The sequence below is a fragment of the Pelophylax lessonae genome (genome assembly GCF_965119305.1).
Source record: "Pelophylax lessonae genome assembly, chromosome: 3".
Taxonomy (NCBI): Eukaryota; Metazoa; Chordata; class Amphibia; order Anura; family Ranidae; genus Pelophylax; species Pelophylax lessonae.
The window spans coordinates 448,530,100-448,545,122 of NC_138770.1; the positions used below are offsets into that span (position 1 = coordinate 448,530,100).

The 15,023-nt window shown below is 43.0% G+C and overlaps 1 protein-coding gene across 1 annotated transcript in view; it reads right to left on the reverse strand.

Moving 5' to 3' along the window:
* LOC309550576 (cyclic GMP-AMP synthase-like) overlaps positions 1-14,230 on the reverse strand; it is a gene marked incomplete at both ends in the record, with an annotated part of 195,577 nt that extends 181,347 nt beyond the window's left edge. The window contains 2 exons of the mRNA XM_082250924.1: positions 7,439-7,722; positions 14,188-14,230. Of these exons, the coding sequence (XP_082107050.1) occupies positions 7,439-7,722; positions 14,188-14,230 (327 nt within the window). The remainder of the gene's footprint in view (positions 1-7,438; positions 7,723-14,187) is intronic.
* Positions 14,231-15,023: the final 793 nt, after the last annotated feature.

Sequence of the window (15,023 nt, forward strand, 5' to 3'; positions counted from 1 at the left end):
GTCTAAGTACGTTGCCACCCAGTACTGGTGATTTTGTCACAGGGTCATTAAAAAAATGACAGGCATAGGAAGAGGCAGGCCCTTACGCAGGGGTGGTAGGGGTAGGGCAGGAGCACCAGGCCGGAGCCAATGTGGGAAGTTGCAGAAGGTGCGTTCGATTATGTCAAAGGACGCACCAGACTTGGTTGAGTGGCTCACTCAGCCTTCCTCTTCTGCACCCTCCTCATCCTCTCTATCTGCACCCTCTTCACTCTCTGCTGTGTGCACCCCCAAAGACACCAACACCACCACAGCCATATACCCTCCGCTTAAATCACAGGAATTATTTTCCGATCCATCACAAGACATTTGCGATGCGCAGCCATTCTTGGCATCGGATCAGGAAGAGGAGGTAGCAACAGCCGCCACTCAGCAGTCTGACGACAGTACCCAGATCAGCCCAAGGAGGTTTGTCCCCGCTGTTGCTGCCTACTCCAAGATGTCAAATGTTAGTGGTGGGGAAGGTGACGTCGATGATGACGTGTCTATGGACGTCACGTGGGTGCCCACAAGAGAGGAAGAGGAGGGGAGTTCAAAGGGGGAGATGGACCAGCACATAGGAAGGAGAAGCAGGCTGAACTTACATTGCACAGGAGGGACAAACCAGGCTGCTAATGTATCAGGAGCGAGCCATCAACCATGTACGGTCACATCTGGCGCTACCAGGACGCCGGCACATGGCTCCGCAGTGAGGCCTTTCGAAAATTTGTGGCCATTGGAACACCATAATGGAAGGTCCCAGGAAGGAAATATTTCTCACAGAAGGGCATCACAGAGCTATATGGCCATGTTCAGCGGCAAGTGAATGTATCTCTGGTACACAGTGTCGGTGCCAAGATACATCTGACCACAGACATGTGGTCTAGCAAACACGGGCAGGGAAGGTATATAACTTTTACTGCCCACTGGGTGAACCTTCTGATGGCCATCCAGCATGTAACCTGTGGCACCCATGTAAATTTGGTTTTACTGCCACGGATTGCATGCAGGCCTGCCTCTTCTTCTCCTCCTCCTACTCCATCCTCCCTCTCCTCCTCAGCTGACTCCTCCTTTTCCGCTGCTACCGCCCAAGATCCCCAGAACCTTTTCAACATGCCAGGTGAGACATTGCCATGCTGTGCTGTGTCTGTTGTGCCTGGAGGCCAAGAGCCACACTGGTCCTGCACTCCTTTCAGTTTTGCGTTCACAGGCAGATCAGTGGCTAGCGCCGCTTAATTTGACAGTTGGTAAAGTGGTGTACGACTACGATGCCAATCTGCTGAGCGCACTGAAAGAGGGAAAAATTACACGTGCCATGCTCAGGCACACGTACTGAACTTGGTCACGCATTGATTCGTTGTCAAATACCCTGGGGTCCAGGATGTCTTGCGGTAGGCCAGGAAAATCTTGGGCCATTTCAGAAGATTTTCCACAGCCATGGCTCGCCTTGCTGACATTCAGCGGCGACACAACCTGCCCGTCAGACATCTTATTTGTGACTGCCCGACGCGATGGAACTCAACCTTGTATATATGCTTGATAGGCTGCTCAAGCAGAAACGTGCAGTTAACGACTACCTGTATACGAACTCTGCAGCAGGACAGGTTCTGGGGAGCTTGGGTTTTTTTCACCGCGCTAGTGGCTGCTCATGCGCAATGCATGGAGACTTCTGTGGCCATTTGATGAGATCACCAAACTGGTCAGTCGCAGCCAGGGCACCATCAGTGACATTGTACCTTATGCCTTCTTTCTGGAGCGTTCATTGCTTCGTGTCATTGATCAAGCCGTCGAGGAGCAGGAGCAGGAAGATGAGGAAGTCGCAATGCTGGACGAATTTAGAAAGCATATTATAGTGGATTTGTATTGTGCAGCATTGTGACTGATGAGCGGTTCTACAGCGATACTACAACTACAAAGAGTGACAAGCACAATTAGAAAAAAGTATTATAACTGGTGTGATAGACCAGTAGCCCCCCAAAATGACAGATTGAAGCGGGGTGTTATATAACAATATACTTTCATAATAGTGTATTTGGGTACTGCATCATCGACTTCACCTTCCCCACCGCTAACATTAGAGATCTCAGAGTGGCAGCAATAGCGGGGACCAACCTCCTTGGGCTGATCTGGGTACTGTTGTCAGACTGCTGAGTGGTGGCTGTTGCTACCTCCTCTTCCTGATCCAATGCCAAGAATGGCTGCGCATCGTAAATGTCTTGTTATTGATCGGAAAATAATTCCTGTTACTCAAGCGGAGGGTATATGGTGGTGGTGGTGGTGTCTTTGTCTGTGACAAAAGTCTCTAGAGAAGCTCAGTATATGTGGAAGAAGGTATATAACACCCCGCTTCAATCTGCCGTGTTAGGAACCACTGGTCTATCACACCAGTTATAAAAAAAAATTCCCAGTAACTTTTGTTACTGTGTGTAGCAGAGTTAACGCAGCAAAAGAGGCAAAATTTCTGCAGTACCCAAATACACTATTATGAAAGTATATTGGTATAAAACACCCTGCTTCAATCTGTCATTTAGGGGGGCCACTGGTATATCACACCAGTTAGAATGCTTTTTTCCAAGTAACGTTTGTCACTGTGTGTAGCAGAGGGAACACAGCGAAAGAGGCAAAATTACTGCAGTACCCAAATACACTATCATGAAAGTATATTGTTACATAACACCCCGCTTCAAATCCACTATAATATGCTTTCTATATTGGAAAGTATAATATAAGTGTATTACACCCCTATATACTGCACACCAAACAATAGTACACCTATACACCAGTCCTTAAAAGGACTTTTGTGTACCTATTACCTAGCGCTTTGTGTCACTGACACAAATCAGTGTCCCTGCTCCACACAGCAACCTCTCCCTACACTGACAAAAGACAGAATATAGGCCAAACAAGAGTACACCTATACCAGTCCTTTAAAGGACTTTTGTAGACCTATTACCTAGTGATTTGTGTCACTGACAGTCTGTCCCTGCTCCACACAGCAACCTCTCCCTACACTGACAAAAGACAGAATATAGGCCAAACAATAGTACACCTATACCAGTCCTTTAAAGGACTTTTGTAGACCTATTACCTAGTGATTTGTGTCACTGACAGTCTGTCCCTGCTCCACACAGCAACCTCTCCCTACACTGACAAAAGACAGAATATAGGCCAAACAATAGTACACCTATACCAATCCTTAAAAGGACTTTTGTGGACCTATTACCTAGCGATTTGTGTCACTGACAGTCTGTCCCTGCTCCACACAGCAACCTCTCCCTACACTGACAAAAGACAGATTATAGGCCAAACAATAGTACACCTATACCAATCCTTAAAAGGACTTTTGTGGACCTATTACCTAGTGATTTGTGTCACTGACAGTCTGTCCCTGCTCCACACAGCAACCTCTCCCTACACTGACAAAAGACAGAATGTAAAATGGAGCCAGATCAGGTCTATTTATAAGGTAGGGGGTATGTCCATGTGCTGAAATGTCTCAATTGGCTGTCCTGTACCACCTGATGGATGGGTCATGGGTCAAAGTTCTTCACAATGTAAACTAATATGGCGGTCGCGAACATCGCCATATGTTTGCATGTTTGGCGAATCGCGAACGAGCAAAGTTCACCGCGAACCGACCGTCGGGCGAACCGCAAGGCCATCTCTATCTGACACTAACTCACGCTGGGGGGGGACTAACTGCCACTGACATTAATACAGTGATCAGTGATAATACTATACACTGTCACTATACACTGGCTGGGAAGGGGTTAACATCTAGGGCGATTAACCACTTCCCACCCAAGGACGGACCCATCTACGTACCCATCAGCCAGCGATTCTGTAGAAGGTAGAAGTGATCTGAGTGGCTAATTAGCCACTCGATCACTCCTGCGGGTGGCGGAAGCGGGTCCTATCCCCCTCCTGCCACCGCCGCTGCCTCTCCCGAGCTCTCCGGTCCCATAGAGACCGGGAGCGATGCAGCCAGTAGTGATGGCTGTTTGAGACAGTGATAGAGGAACTGATGTTGTTCCCCTTTCTCTGTAACCCTGGAAACCGGTAGCAACGAGTATTCATCACTTTTGGTTCCGCCTCTTTGTTTACCTGGCCACCAGCAGCCAGAGAAGCAGCCGATCGGACCGATTTCTACAATTTGCTGCATTGGGGCCAGAGGAGAGATTTGGGGTCTAATAGACCCCAAATCTCTCCATAAAAAGAACCTGTCAGGGCCCATGCTATCACAAAGGATGTTGTTCATCCCTTGTGATAGTAATAAAGTTTGTATAAAAAAAAATGTAAAAAAAATTTTTGGGGATAAAATAAATAATCAAAAGTAAAAAAAAATGTTTAAAGTGCCACTGTCCCACTGTGTTTACGCATAAATGCGAACGTTTACGTTACTCCCGTATGTATTTGTAAGTGGTGATCGCACCACACATGAGGTATTGTCGCGAACGTCAGAGCAAAAGCAATAATTCTAGCACCAGACCTCCTGTGCCACTCTAAACTGGTAACCTGTAAAAGCGTTTAAAGCGTCGCCTATAGAGAATTTTAAGCACCGTAGTTTGCCCCCATTCCACGGGCAGATGCAATTTTAAACCATGACGTGTTAGGCATCTATTTACCCATGTAACTACATTTTTCACATTATACAAAAAAAATTGGGCTAACTTTTTTTCTTTTTTATTCATGAATGTTTTTTTTCCAAAAAAATTGCGTTTGAAAAACTGCTGTGCAAATACCATGTGACATAAAAAATTGCAACACACCATTTTTTTCCATAGGGTCTCTGCTAAAAAAAAAAAAAATGTATAATGTTTGGGGGTTCCGAGTAATTTTCTAGCAAAAACAAAAGTACATTTTTACATGTAGGAGCGAAGTGTCAGAATAGGTTTGGCAAGGAGGTGGTTAAGGGGTTAAAAGTGTGCCTAACTATGTGTGTACAGCATGCTGCTTTTCAGTAAGGCCCCTTTCACACAGGCTTTCCGATCAGGTCCACCTGTCAGTTTTTTCAGGAGGACCTGATTAGATGCTCCATGCACCCCTATGGAGCAGCGGATGTCAGCGCTGACACCCGCTGCTCTCTGATCACATCCAGTCTGTGAACCCTATTTTCCATCCGTCTGGAGGATTGGTTTGGATGAAAAAGTCCATTATCATCTGATCTTCATAGAGGAGAGCGGAGATCTGACAGGCCTGTTTCTGCAAAGTAAGCGGAGACAGACCTGTCATCCGCCTGCTCAGCGGCGATTGGCGGATCGATCCCCGCTGAGAAAAATAAAGTCCGCTGGGCAGAAAGCCCATGTGAAAGGACCCTAAGGATCTCTCTATTTCTCATTCCTGCTTTGCAGGGATGAGAGCTGGCAGATCACTCCCTTTGTTCAGAGCTCTGTATTGTTAACCATTAGCTCTGGGCTGTAATTGCACACAGGCAATCAGCAGGTCCTGCTCATGAATCATTAAGCGGGGGGCACGTGCATGCGCCCTAAACCCAGAAGTAAGCAGCAACATACAGGTAAGTTGCTTTGCCTACAGCTGCCATTTGCCTGCAGTACATTGTGGGCGGTTAACTGCCAGTTTTGGAGGATGGCGTGTTCTGCTGAAAAACAACAGACTTACTGGCTGTATCACCAGATGAAAATAAAAGAAAACAATGCCCCAAAAAAAGGAAAGTAATGCAGCTCCACATATAAGAATTGTAATCTGCGATATAATAAATATTTGCGTGTGTGTTTCATACTGCTTTAAAGTGTAAGTTCACCTTTTCAGAAAAAAATGAAAAGATTACCTAAAACCCTACAGTGTTAACCTCTAGGACTCCAAGGCAACTGTTATATCTATAAATATGCTTCTTCAGGGATTGCAGTGATTACTCTCTAAACATCTCACCGCTCTTAAAAAAATATTTTGTGTTAGGAAATATTTTTGGCAAAAACTAAAAGTATGTTTATTGTTCATGACGATCCTTAGAGACCTCATCATTCTAACCTGTTCGTTTCTTATCTACTGTATTATGCTAAAAAAGAGATTCTCTTTACATGGAACTCCTCTGCTCTTCCTGCTGTGCTGCCCTGGAAGGCCACAATCAATGCTGCTTTACTTCTGTATAAACTGACATATATTACCACTTGCCGACCAGCCACCGTACTTATACTGCGGCAGGTTGGCTCTGTCCCGCAAAATGATGTACCTGTACATCGTTTTGTGGGACAGCTAGTGGGGTGACAGGCTAGTGGGGGCGTGCTAGTGTGGCCCGATTGGCCACAAGGGGAGCCAATCAGCGGAGACAGAACGTTGGTCTGCCAATGTAAACACGGCAGACCGCTGTTCTGTCAGTAATGAACACAGGCATCCTGTGTTCCTCTTAGGAATACAGGTCTCTGTGTTCATGCAGCAAGCCCATCCCCTCCAGTTAGAAAGCACCCCTAGGGACACATTTAACCCTTTGATCGGCCCTGGTGTTAACCCCTTCCCTGCCAGTGTCATTATCACAGTAACAGTTCATATTTTTAGCACTGATTACAGTAGAAATGTCACTGGTCCCCCCAAAAGTGTCAGTTAGTAGGTGTCCAATCTGTCCGCTGCAATGTCACAGTCCTGCTAAAAATCGATGATCGCTGCCATTACTAGTAAAAAAAATGTAAATAAATAAAAATGACATAAATCTTTCCTCTAGTTTGTAGACATGATAACTTTTGTGCAAAACGAACAATATGCATGTATTGTGTTTTTTTTTTACCAAAAATATGTAGCATAATACATATTGACCTAAAATGATGAAAAAATTTGATTTTAATTTTTTTTTTTTTTTTTATTTGGAATGTTTTATAGCAGAAAGTAAAATATATATATATATATATATTTTTTTAGAATTGTCGCTCTATTTTTGTTTATAGCGCAAAAAATAAAAATCGAAAGTAGGTGATCAAATACCACCAAAAGAAAGCTCTATTTGTGGGACAAAAAGGACATTTATTTTATTTGGGTACAGCGTCGAACGACCACGCAATTGTCAGTTAAAATAATGCAGTGCCGTATAACAAAGAATGGCCTGGTCATTAAGGGCGTAAAAAAACCTTTCCCGCCAAAAGTGGTTAATCTTGATTACTTAGTAGGACAACTGGATTTCAGGAATTCTCTTTAACTATTCTCAGAGGAAATATTTTTTTCTGCCCGCCTTTTTTCTTCTCCTCCCCCCATATGACATTTTTTTTCCTTTCTCAACTGTACCATTGCTGAACTGCTATCTGAGTTGTGCTGTGCTTTTTATATTACTGGTTTTCGTGCCTGGATCGTGTATTGCATTACAACTTATTTGTATCTTTGTAATGATCGTGCCAAGTTTTGTGAAACACTGCGCTGCTTTTATTATTTCATTAAAAGCAATCCTGATGAGTAAAGGAATAATTATATTTATTACCTTGACGCCTTCATAGTAGCTCCCTGTAGACAATTTCTCCATGCTTTTAAACAGAGGGTGGCTTTTAGCATTCTTAGACTCAATAATTTTGTCTATGACCTTGTTAACTTTCTCTGCTGCTCTGGTAATGTCAGCCATTTTCAGTTTCAAATCCTCTACTGTGTCTCTCAAGTGCTTGCAAAGATTGGAGTTTGATGCTGTTGAATCGATACGGGGTTTTTTTGGAAGAGTTGCCATTTTGTGCTGTCCGTCCTTTGTTGTCTGCCTTGTGTCAAGTCTCGCTTCTTCCGGATGAATGTACAAGCACACTACAACGCATTCTCTTTTATATTCATTTTCTGGTAAAGGTCACTCCCACCTCAGAGGCATAGGTAAGAGAGAAACGAAACTGAAAAGGAGGGAATTAACTGCAAAAATATGCTTTAGACGTTTGGTAATTATTTTACTGTGGCAGTTCCTAAGCTGAAATCATTATTTAAAGCGGAGTTCCACCTAGAAAAAAAAAACATAAAAATACCCCCGGGACAGTCAGGGCTAGTGCATTCCACAATGGCTAGCCTCTGATCTGTCCCGGGTTGCACTTACCTGCAAGAAGAAATACTTACCTAGAAAATGTCCTGTCCAGCACTGCCATCTCAGGTGTGGGCAGCTTGAAGCCAGCGCGATCCTCTTCTGTGTCCTCTTCCGTCCTCTTCGGTCCCACGATGCACTGCACCGGCCCCGCCGTCAATTCTGGTGCTTCAGCGTCATCCCTGCACAGCTTCTGGGCATGCCCAGAAGCTGTTTGGCAAGGTATGACGGCACCTGCACCTGAACTGACATCGGGGCCGGTGCAGGCGCATTGATTCCTGGGAGCGATGACGTTCAGCTCCCAGGAATCATTGCAAGACAAGAAGTGACGAATCGCCGTGGCCGCCGAGGGGAGGAAGAGGAAGTAAGGTAAGTATATTTTCTTCTAAACGAGGTAAGTAAAAAAAAAAAAAAATTGCTATTATCCATTTATTTTTCAGGTGACCCCGGGCATGAAGATGGACCGAAGTCACATTTTAGGGTGGAACTCCACTTTAAAGAAAGTATTAAAAGCAACAAAGAAATTACTTAAGCACTAAAAATGTACACCAGAAATGATATACTAAGCACTTTAAGTCTTGCTTTCTCCTGACAAATGTATAAGCAACCTTCAACCATATGAACAATATTTTACATGTGCTGCACTAGTGTTAAAATATAAAACTAAAAAATATGAACATATAAAGTGAAATACATTATATATATCATCCACTGTGTAATAAACAATATTTGTTCCATGTAAATTTGAAAATCAATTAACCACTTCAAGACAGGGCACTTTCACCCCCTTCCTGCCCAGGCCAATTTTCAGCTTTTAGCACTGTTGCATTTTGAATGACAATTGCGCGGTCATGCAACACTGTACCTACACGAAATTTATGTCATTTTCCCCCGACAAATAGAGCTTTCTTTTGGTTGTAATTGATCACCGCAAGGTTTTTCCTTTTTTGCTAAACAAATAAAAAAAAGACCAAAAAGTTTGAAAAAAAAAATTTTTTTGTTTATGTTATACAATTTTGTAAATAAATATGTTTTTTCCTGCACTGATGAGCACTGATGAGGCTGCACTGACAGGCACTGATGAGGAGGCACTGATGGGGTGGCACTGATATGCGGCACTGATCGGCGGAACTGATGGGCACTGATATGTGGCACTGATAGGTAGCACTGATATGCAGCATTGGCGGGCACTGATAGGCGGCACTGCTGGGCACTGATAGGCGGCATTGATGGGCACTGATAGGTGGCACTGATGGGCACTGATAGGCGGCACTGATGGGCACTAATGGGCACTGATAGGCGGCACTGGTGGGCACTGATGGGCACTGATAGGCGGCACTGATGGGCACTGACGGGCGGCACTGATGGGCACTAATGGGCACTGATAGGCGGCACTGGTGGGCAATAATGGGCACTGGTGGGCGACACTGATAGATGGCAATGATGGGCACAGGTGGGCAGCACTGATAGGGAGGGCACTGGTGGGCAGCACTGATGTGGAGGGCACTGGGGGGCTCCCTGAGCCCTGATTGCCATCCCTGGTGGCCATAGTGGGCATCCCTGGTGGTTCTAGTGGCACCCCCCCCGAGGGTCTGCACTGGTAATCAATGATCTGATTACCAGTGCCGACCCCCCCCCCCCTGTCAGGGGAGCCGCCGATCGGCGCTCCTTTACTCGTGCCTGTCAGGCACGTACTGAGGAAAGCCGATCAACGGCTCTTCCTGTTTACTATGTGACCAGACGTGATTGGACACAGCTGGTCACATGGTAAAGAGCCTACAACAGTAGGTTCTTTACCGAGATCGGAGATGCAGGGAGTCAGACTGACACCTCGCATCACCGATCGCCGCAGAGCGCATTATCCTGCCGACGTCATATGATGTCTGGTCGGGATAAAACAACCACAATCCTGCCGTCAATCGCCTATAGGGCGGGCGGGATGTGGTTAATGTACAAAGTGACAAAAAAGTAACCCAAAACATTACTAGAATTACCATAACACCATCAATTATTTAATGGCATTCTCCATTCACAAATCTACCAATAATTGAACATATATATGCAGCTACACTTTGTTTAAATGTAGTCCCTTTAAAAAAGTGTGTCTCACCTTGCCTCCAGGACTCAACTCAACTCCAGTCCAAAGATAACTTTTTATCAAGTAGTCCTTACACAGTCATCATCCAAGGCGGAGGTTCCCCATCCGGTGGGGACTGTGCGGAAGCTGGGAACAGCGTGGCAAGGGCCTATATACAAGCAGAGGAGACATACTCCCTACATTAAGCTCTCGCCCTTTCCAGATAATAGACATGGAGTGATCACCCTCACTACTATGTCACTATATAAGTGCCTATCTTTGAGCTTCCCAAAACGCACAGTCCTCCTCGTTAAAGAATTTCTCACGAAAATTGAGATATGTGCCTGATTACTATATGTACAGACAAAAGAAATGATATGCTCCAGACGAAGCTTTTTGCCTAAGAAAGCGAAACATGTTGAGCAAAGGTCATATATTATATGGTGAATGTTAATCTATACTCTCAGTTGACCCCGCTGACCGGCACCTTATTGTTTGGGTGTCCGCCGACGGTTCTCTTCTGATATTGAGTAAACGGTTTCCAGAATTATATGACTATTAATGATCTTGTACTCTGAATTGTATGAAAATCACTGCCTTAAGTCTTATGTACTGAGATATTGTACAGTATAGACCATCTATTGGTCTCACTGTGTCCTCAATATACAATTATTTGCCTGTATTGTTTCATGATTTTAAAATATTTTTGTTGAATAAAATAACAATTTTTTAAAAAAACTCTTGTGCCCAAAATCCCTGTTTCCCAATCCTTCCAAATAAATTAGTCAATTGACAATAGGGGCACACCCTAAGTGGATACGTCATGGCCCAGATGGCTGCTGTCTGTGGACACATGACCTGTAAAATAATTCTTATTTTATAACATTGTATTTTAGTCCTGCAAAAATTTGGCCTCTTTGGCTGCCTTAACTGTGCTACACACAGTGACAACAGTTACTGGCCAATTTTTTGTAGAACTGGTGTGATAGACCAGTGGCCCCCCAATACCACAGATTGAAGCGGGGTGTTATATACCTTCTTCCACATATACTGCGCTTCTCTAGAGACTTTTGTCACAGGGTAATTTAAAAGATGACAGGCAGAGGAAGAGGCAGGCCCTTACGCAGGGGTGGTAGGAGTAGGGCAGGAGCACCAGGCCGGAGCCAAAGTGGGAAGTTGCAGAAGGTGCGTTCGATTACGTCAAAGGACGCACCAGACTTGGTTGAGTGGCTCACTTAGCCTTCCTCTTCTGCACCCTCCTCATCCTCTCTATCTGCACCCTCTTCACTCTCTGCTGTGTGCACCCCCAAAGACACCACCACCATATACCCTCCGGTTGAGTCACTGGAATTATTTTCCGAGCCATCACAAGACATTTGCGATGCGCAGCCATTCTTGGCATCAGATCTGGAAGAGAAGGTAGCAACAGCCACCACTCAGCAGTACCCGATCAGCCCAAGGAGGTTGGTCCCCGCTGTTGCTGCCTACTCCGAGATCTCTAATGTTAGTGGTGGGGAAGGTGACGTTGATGATGACGTGTTTATGGACGTCATGTGGGTGGCCACAAGAGAGGAAGAGGAGGGGAGTTCAGAGGGAGAGATGAACCAGCAGAAGTTACATTGCACAGGAGGGACAAAGCAGACTGCTAATGTATCAGGAGTGAGCCATCAACCATATACGTAGGGTGTATGTAGTTCCGCGCTTAGGATGAGGGGTATATATGTACGATAGAACACCGCACCTAGCTGCTGCCCACTTCAAAAATGCGACCCTAGAAGGGGAGCACTTAAAGAAATAAAAGGGGAAGGGAAGTGATTGGCGCTGCCTGGTGGGATGTTATGGGAATGTATATGTAGGATACTGTACTTCTAGTAAGATATCCTATAGAGACATGTGTAGTAATTTGATATTGGAATCAGTGAATCATCAACTTAAAGTCTGATGAATGACAAACCTGTGTAAAACCAAAGTGGGTCTATGTATAAAAAATATAATATAATAAAACCCTATATACATAACATCAATAAATCAATTTCATACGTACAATAATGTGCAAAGAGAAGTGCAAAAAGTGAATCAAAAAGTGAAGTGCTAAAAAAATAAATAAAATTAATCCAATGAAATCCAGTGGTAAATATGTGACCATAAAATAACAATAGGTAAGTATGCTATAAAAATTCTTAATAAATATAAGTAAAGTAATAAATAGCGTATATATGACCGTAAAATAACAATCGATGGGTATGTTCTTAAAGTGCCAATAAATACGAAAATGAATAAATAATTCTCAATAAATAAATAGATAGGTGCAAACGGTGCTAAAGGTGAACCAATTAATTGGTGAAAATATCCGTGCCGAACTAGCGATACATAAATGAAAAAATGCAGACTAAAAAGTCAATACAAATAATCCCACAAATGAATCCAAGTATATGTGCCGTCTCAGTGGTTTAAAAAGTCCAAAAAAAGTCCTAAATAGGTGAAGTCGATATATGGTGGATTTCTAGTGCTCTTTTCTCTATGCCCAAAGTATAGTGGGTGGGCAGAAGGAAGAAGTGTTCCCCTGAGCCTGGGGTCCTGCGCTTACCAGATTCCCTTACCCCTACAGGGGTAAACAGCGGGTCGATAATTAGGGGATCGCTCCCACACACTGGCAATCAGGATCTCCTATGGCCTTGGTATCACTCCGTAGTAGTAGTGCAGATGTCAGCTCAATAGGTATAAAATAGAAATCCAGTACAGTGCCCGAATATGTAGGAGAAAAAGGGAAGGAGCCTCCAATAGTGTAAAATTGTTTCACAGAACAGCTTTATTATATAAAAAAGACATGTACTCACAAGGTATAAAATACAAAGATATGCCCGTCTGGCATAGGAGCCGCAACCTCCTCTCTTGCGGTGCACGCCAGGAAGTAGCGTGCGAGCCAACCGCCGGATGTGCGTCCCAAGCCTCGGGTTCAGTGGACGGAAATGACGTGGTCACGCTCTCTACCGGTTTCGTCTTGCTGACGTCATCTGGAGAAGCATTGACCACGCCGTCTCCGTCTCATTATGTATAGAGTGGTTACCAGGCAACCCGGTCCGGAAATGGGATGCTAATTTATGTAGCCAATCAGGCCGTAGCTTGTCAGCTGTTGCTAGGCAAGCAACGCCTAGGGAATTGGAACGTGCATGCTATTAATCTGTAATTTCTATGTAGCCAATCTAAAGATAAGGGGATGGAATGGTCAGGAGTTGCTAGGCAGAACTTATATGTTAGATGGAAACTGGGGGAGTAAAAGCGCTTCCCGCACTAGTAATATATATAAATTAACTGTATCATCTGTAAATGTTACATATCAGTAATTAAGAGACCAGAATCAAATATGGGTATAATTTAAAAGAAAGGTACAATTAATCAGAAATGGTAATACAATTATGTGGAGCTGATGGTGTTGTGTTTATTAAAAGAATTGAAGGATTAAATATAAATGGTGAGGGATTAGAAACAAAAGAGGAATAAAAATTTGAGGAATAAAAAATTCAAGGAATAAAAAATTCATGGGGAGTAGATGATTAAAAAGCCAAAATTAAGGAGCTGAAAGGTGTAGTTAATTAAAATTAGTGATTGTTAATATAATTTGAGTGGAGCTGGTAGTGATATGCTTATAAAAAATTAATTAAAAATTAAAAATAACGGGATTTAGAGGATTAAATATAAATAGCGAGGGAATAGAAGAGTCAAAAAAATAAAAATAAAAATATATATAAATTAATAAAAATTATTAATAAAAATCAGGGAATGAAAAATCATAGGAATACATATGTTATATTTGGTAGGTGTAATCACCAAATAGGGATATTGGCTGGTTATTGTGTATTAATATATATATGCAATGGGATGTATATCATTATATGTACAATAAGATCCTGATTGGTAAATTGAAAAAATTCTAATTCTAATAAGGTGCTCTGGAGTCTAGGAGAAGTATATTCATATATATGGATTTGTTGACCTAGGGGATGATAGAACGATACTGAATAATAGAACTAGTTAGGTTATAAGGAGAAAGGTAAGAGAATATATAAAAAATATAAAAATATATATATATTGTTCCATATACCCGGTGGTCTGGCATATATAGAGAAAGGTAAAGAACTAGGCATTCTTACGGAAAAGGAAGCCAGATATTTATTACCATCCTCATCCAAAACACCTGTGATGTACTATCTTCCGAAGATCCACAAAAGATTGGACAAACCCCCGGGTAGACCTATTATAAGTGGGGTTGACTCCCTCTTTTCTAGATTGGGGGAGTATCTAGATAAATACTTACAGCCCTTAGTACCAAAAGGGAAATCCTATTTAAAAGATAGTGCACAACTTATTAGGGAGTTACAAAGTCTGAAAGTTGATGAACAAAGCTTTTTAGTAACAGTGGATGCCAATTCATTGTATACTAGCATTAAGCAAAATGACGGACTGAAAGGAGTAAAAAGAGCACTACACCTGGATTCCGATCTCAAACAAACACAAATCAAATACATTCTGGAAGGTCTGTAATTAGCTATGTCCCATAATTATTTTTGGCACTCTAAAGATTTTTACGTCCAAACAAAGGGCGTAGCAACGGGAGCGAGATATGCACCAAGCGTAGCAAACGTTTTCATGAATTTATTGGAGGAAGAACTCATATATTCCACACACAGACCACACCTGAGCTTCTACCGGAGATATATTTATGATATCTTTATGATATGGAAAGGACCACAAGATACGCTAGAAACTTTTATTAATGAGCTCAACAATAATCAATATGGCATTAAATTCACGGGACATCAAGACTTAAGACAAGTCGATTTTTTAGATCTACAGATTTTTAAAGAGAATGGGAAATTAAGCACACGCACTTTTTTTAAACCCACTGATAAAAATGGGTATATCCATACATCTAGTTGT